Below are 6,199 nucleotides of genomic sequence, written 5' to 3'. Positions count from 1 at the left end.
TGGCGGGATCCGCCGAGCGGAAGCCGTAACCCACATAATGGCCAAGAACCGACCGTGGATGCGCGCGCATGAGATCCGCCCCCAGCATCCAGCTGCTGCTGCTGTGCCTCGTCGAGGTCATCGGTAATGACAAATCGGTAATATGTTCCCCCGAAAGTCGTAATTTCAGGAAAAGGACACGGCGTCCGCAAGTTTCGAGCAGGGCTTACGTCGCGCCGCTAAGGCACCTCGTTCTCTTCTACTCCCCATCCTGGGAAAGGAGTATCCAACTCGTAGTCGACTTTCTCCATATTCTCGACGAGGTAATTCCGCGGTCGGGTGTAGACATCGCGTCTGTATTGATGGGCGCGCGATTCTGTTGCTGACAATGCATTGCGCGGTACTCAGTTACCGAGAGATTGGGTTCTGCTTCCCTTGAAACCGCGGACGTGCTGGCCGAAGTTGCATCGCGTGTAGGAGACGAAGAGGAGTTTTGCCCGCGGGCGTTCTTGGAACCAGCGAGGCCGGTTGTCTTCCGTGTCCTCGACACAAGGCCCATTGAGCAGAGAATTTGCGAAAAAGGTCCTGGTGATGTTTCGGTGTCTTAGACACGCCAGCGTCGTTCGAGGTGGCAGTTGAATGTGAACTTTAGGTGTTCACAATCTTGATGGGGGAGATTGAAACGAGGTTTCACGTGCCCTGGTAGGAAGGCTGTGGTTCATACAAAATGGTGCGATCACACAAATATATGGGTTACACAAGATAATGTGACCACACAATGTTGTGGTTACACTCAAATATGAAGTCAGTACGTGGCTGGAACAGCCAGTAGTTACACATTTGATTAAGTTATACCAAATAGATATAACCGATAGATTTAGATACAGGCAGCTTTGCCGCAAATTAAACCGAGAAATAAGAGTTAATTAGCTTTTGAATATGGTTGTGATTACTCTTGGAGTAGGTGGATCTCGATCCTCTACAGTCGTACTGGTCTTAGTATAGAACGAAGGTCACCGAGCTATACCAAGCTTCCTCTAAGCGAAAGAGCTACGGCAACCCCGCTGCAAATTTTGTCGACTTACTTCGGGTTCCTCATCAGGAATGGCTCTACGGTCGTCGGTCACAAGGTCTGCGCCTTTCTCGGAGCTTTGCTGAGCTGTCTAATGGCGATGCAGACATGGTTCTCTAAAGTGAATTCGCATCAGGGGGAGACACTGTAGGGCCAAAGGATGGAGTGAAAATCCTAGTGCAATGGGTGCTCGTTAAGCGCTCAATCTTTTTAAAAGACAAGATTAAAATAGCGGTCCAGGATGATGTAACGGGGTAGGTGCTATAATCGGACAAAATTTACATTAAAATTTTGTGGAATTGTGAAAATCCAAAAGATCGAAAGAATGGAAACGATAAGGAAGGAGAGGTCTGTTTACGATTGAGCTGTAAGCTTGCTTTTACCGATACATATATTTTGTAATTGGATGTAGTCAAACGTATATATTTAATGTTGCCGAGAAATGTTAATGATTTGCCTGACATGCTTCAAGTCGTTTTTTTAAATTTCACGTTAGGAATCGCAAGAATACAATACTCGCAAGTATCAAGTGAAATTGTTTTTTTCATTTGACAGATAGTATCTCCAGCAAAGATAGTCAATAAAAAACCAAAATTCAGTTCTAGAACTGGACGCAAATTTAAGCATATACACATACTATACAGGGTAATAGCTTCCTCAAGCCATTCTTTCTCTTATGAATTGGGCATCACACGCATTACGAACACACAATCAGCGACTATGTTCTTCCAGAGTATTCAACTACATAAAGGCCGCTTTCACTACCTCTGTTTTTCACGACGAGGATACAAAGCTGTCGTGTTGTCGAAAAGGTACGTAAGCCCTCGACAAGATATGTGTAGATCGCTATTTGCAACGATACTCTCTGCTCTTTTTTCTTTCCTTACAATTTGACTTAAACATTCCGTCGTCTTTGTGTCTCAGGTCCGTGCGAGTTCAGAAAACTCGTAAATGATTAGATATGGAGCGATCTAGTATAGTAACAACCCGACGTAAACAGAAGATACTGAACCCTAATTAGGGAATTCTTTCCAGGCGATCCAAAATTTGTTCCCATAAAAAAGCTCATGTAGACGATTTGATACAATTTCTTGCATTACAATCTCGCTATTCTCTTATCAATTGCAACGTGTCCAAAATGAAACAAAAATAAAAAAGGCCTCGTAGCTCCCCATTTTTGTAATTTAAGTTTTGCCCATTCGTTAAATTGATACAATTCGCCTTATCCAATTGGTTAACGACAAGTTGAAAAATATTTTTTTTTTTCTATTGTGCTTTGCCTGGAGGATGACTGACATAGTTATTTGTACTTGGTTTTACTATGTTAAATGAGGGATGACATGTCGATGGCACCCCCACGTGGCTTAGCTCCAACTTAAGCTCATTTCCCGTTTCCTTCTGTCAGCAACAGCTCAACAACTCACAAGCTCCCCCTCCTCCTTAATAGTAATGGCTGACGAAGATTGCCAGGCTTTGGTCGTAGACAACGGCTCCGGTATGTGCAAAGCCGGTTTTGCCGGAGATGACGCTCCGCGCGCTGTCTTTCCCTCGATCGTGGGTCGACCCAAACACCTGGGAATTATGGTCGGCATGGACCAAAAGGACGCGTACGTCGGTGATGAAGCCCAGTCCAAGCGTGGTGTGCTTACACTGAAGTACCCAATTGAACACGGAATTGTGACCAACTGGGATGACATGGAGAAGATCTGGCATCACACTTTTTACAACGAGTTACGTGTTGCACCTGAGGAGCATCCAGTACTGTTGACCGAGGCTCCGTTGAACCCCAAGGCAAATCGTGAGCGTATGACTCAAATTATGTTTGAAACTTTCAACGTGCCTGCTATGTACGTGAACATTCAAGCTGTGCTGTCTTTATACGCATCGGGTCGTACTACGGGCTGTGTTCTTGATTCGGGTGATGGTGTGTCCCACACGGTACCCATTTACGAAGGATATGCTCTTCCACACGCAATTGTACGTCTCGACTTGGCTGGCCGCGACTTGACGGATTACATGATGAAGATCCTTACAGAACGTGGTTACTCATTCACTACTACGGCCGAACGAGAAATTGTGCGTGATATCAAAGAGAAGCTTACGTACATTGCATTGGACTTTGACCAAGAGATGAAGACAGCTGCGGAATCGTCGGGTCTTGAGAAAAGTTACGAATTACCAGATGGCAACGTGATTGTCATCGGTAATGAACGTTTCCGTACCCCGGAAGTACTTTTCCAACCGTCGCTGATTGGTAAGGAAGCGTCGGGTATTCACGACTGCACGTTCCAGACAATCATGAAATGCGATGTTGATATTCGTAAAGATTTGTACTGCAACATTGTGCTTTCTGGTGGTACTACCATGTACCCAGGCATTGGGGAGCGTATGACGAAGGAGTTGACGGCTCTTGCTCCATCTACAATGAAGATTAAGGTTGTGGCCCCACCTGAGCGTAAATACTCAGTTTGGATTGGTGGCTCTATCCTGTCATCGTTGTCGACATTCCAGCAGATGTGGATCTCCAAGGCTGAATACGACGAATCGGGACCGTCGATTGTGCACCGTAAGTGCTTTTAAGTTGTGTCTTTAAAGACATAATTGGTCTTAGAAGAATTCGGACGGAGAAATGCAACAATTCCGGCAGTGCATCTTGAGGCTTAAGTGCTTCGGTGCATCTGTGCAACTTGGTGCCGCCCATTTACATTCATACTTTTTTCATTTCTTAAAATTCGCTAAAATACTAGGATTGATGTTGTGATCTATCTAGTGTTTCATACTTTCTTTTAACCAATAGTTGTATTTTACACATGACGTAAAACGATTCTTTCAAAAAATAAGTATCATTTTATCTCAATCATAATGTATCAAAAGAGTATAAAAGTACTACTTCAATCTAAAACTGTTATAAAATTCTTTGAGTTGTCTTGTTGGAGAGTAATGGGACACATCTCGGAGCACGTCTCACTGCTTTCTAAAGACCGCGAGGTCGACATTGAGTTCACACCTGCCATTATTGGACGTGGCACAAGCTTTCCGTCTGTTAGTCCTTCCTACTCGGCATCTCTTGATGTTATTAAGAAGCACGATTACGAAACAGAGAGTGACGTTGCTTCTCTCGCACAAGAATTGACTCATGAACAAGATCAAGAACCTGATCCTGTGGCAATTGATGAATTTTGGAAAACTATGGCACTTGCATACCCAGTAGTCATCACATACACTCTTGAGTACCTTCCTGGTCTTGTTTGTATTGTACTAGTTGGACACATGCAATCTCCCGATACGAAACGGTATGTGGCAGCAGCAACGCTGTCCACAATGTTTACCAATATATCAGCACTTTGCATTGGCTTTGGACTCACATCAGCCCTCGATACATTGTGTTCTCAAGCTTACGGAGCTGGAAAGACTGACAAGCTCGGTCTTTATTTGCAGTCTGCAATAATAGTAGTCGGATCGTGTCTGATTCCAGTTTTTCTCCTCAATTGGCATACTGAGTTCTTTCTAGTTTTATTTGGTCAAGATCCAGAAGTCGCAAAATTGGCGGGGGAATTTTCCAGAGTCACCGTGTTTGGTGTACCCTTTTTATATGTATATGAAATGCTGCGGAAAGTATTGCAAGCCCAAAATATTGTACGACCAATGGTATTATTTGCTTTAATCGGAACGTTTATCAATGCTGGTGGTGGTTATATGCTCACGTACTGGACATCCTTGGGATTTCACGGAGCAGCACTTTCAAGAACATTGGGCTATATGGTATTACCATTGTGCCTTGTGCCATACTTTATCATAAGCGGCAATCACACCAAGTGGTGGAATGGTTGGCAATTAAAACAAGCTTATGCGTTGGCGCCTCTTTTTTTAAGACTTGCAGGACCGTCATTTATGATGATGGCTATGGAATGGTGGGCTTATGAGCTCCTTGCAGTATTGGCTGGAAATTTGCCAGATGGAGTTGTAGCAGTAAGTGCGCATGCTGTGCTTATGAACGTCGCGTCTTCAATTTATACAGTTTTTATGGGTGTTGCGATTGCAAGCAATATTCGAGTTGGAAATTGTTTGGGTGCGAATCATCCTAAAAAGGCGCGAGTGATCAGCCGGACTACACTAAGTACAGTCTTCGTCCTCTCGTGCGTTTTCGCTGGTATCGTGTTCATGCTTCGACACGAGATCCCGCGTCTTGTGATAAATGACCCCATTGCAATTCAACGTGCTTCAGGTGCACTTCTTGTGATGGTTCCTTATGAAATCATTGACTCCCTCAATTGTGTCATACAAGGGATTTACAAAGGTGTTGGGTGGCAAAATAGAGCTGCAAAGACCAACGTTCTGGCCTTTTATGTTATCGGTATTCCGTTTGGAGCATTATTAGCTTTTCATTTTGGTGTTGGAATTGAAGGACTATGGGTAGGCTTTGGCGTCGGCATCGCTACAGCGTTTACAGTTTGTAGCATCAATCTTTACTACGCAAGCTGGGAGCAAATGGCCCTTGAAGCCCGAGCACGACTCGCTCATTAAAAACATGGATTGTCAGTTCATTTTACCTTTTGTAGAACTCGATTTTTGTGCAATCTGGACAATAGTTTAGCAAGTAGTTAAGGTAAAAATGAGTCAATAAATAGCTTTTCGACTTTGTTTTTGTAAACTGGAAGATAAATTGTGACTTTTATCGTGTTAGGTAAAAACTGATGGCGCGCCAAAACAAAGACAGCGTACAGCTTGCGGTGAGCACAGTCTCAGCGTCTTTGTCGGTTGTGCTGTCTACGTTCTGTTGGACAAAGGCAAAGCGTCGGATTTCTCTTTTCGCATACTGAGTATTAGCGTGTAAGTGCACTCCTAGTTTGCAGCCATTAGCAGCCTTTGAAAATTTGTCGGAAGTCCATGTTGGTAAAAGGCACGATCGACAAGCAGCGTCGCTGTACCCACACCGCCGATGGCGTTCGGCAATGTCACAAGATGAGCCATCTTGCTCAAACGGCCCACAACGACCACCACACACGTGTTGCCCGCCGAGTCCTTCGGCAGACCAAACACAAAGTCCATACTCATTGACTGCCAACACTCGGAGGGTACCGGTAAACTGGCCGAAGAGGGGTTACAACCTTTGACACGTCTCACATGTGTGCATATATGTGCCCATCC

The 6,199-nt window shown here is 44.5% G+C and overlaps 2 protein-coding genes across 2 annotated transcripts; both read left to right on the top strand.

Moving 5' to 3' along the window:
- Positions 1 to 2,500: 2,500 nt before the first annotated feature.
- Positions 2,501 to 3,631, top strand: PHALS_14270 (actin-1; the record flags this gene model as incomplete). Its single annotated transcript, XM_024730051.1, has 2 exons — positions 2,501 to 3,305; positions 3,378 to 3,631. The coding sequence occupies 2 exons, from the start codon at positions 2,501 to 2,503 to the stop codon at positions 3,629 to 3,631; spliced, it is 1,059 nt and encodes a 352-aa protein (XP_024580366.1).
- A 360-nt stretch (positions 3,632 to 3,991) lies between these two features.
- Positions 3,992 to 5,575, top strand: PHALS_14269 (multidrug oligosaccharidyl-lipid polysaccharide flippase superfamily; the record flags this gene model as incomplete). Its single annotated transcript, XM_024730050.1, has 1 exon — positions 3,992 to 5,575. One exon carries the CDS (start codon positions 3,992 to 3,994, stop codon positions 5,573 to 5,575), a length of 1,584 nt encoding a protein of 527 aa, XP_024580365.1.
- Between the last annotated feature and the right edge of the window lie 624 nt (positions 5,576 to 6,199).

The sequence above is a fragment of the Plasmopara halstedii genome (assembly GCF_900000015.1).
Source record: "Plasmopara halstedii genome assembly, contig: Scaffold_816, whole genome shotgun sequence".
NCBI lineage: Eukaryota > Oomycota > Peronosporomycetes > Peronosporales > Peronosporaceae > Plasmopara > Plasmopara halstedii.
Note: the sequence above shows the minus strand (reverse complement) of the source record. Positions and strands in the feature narration are given on the sequence as shown.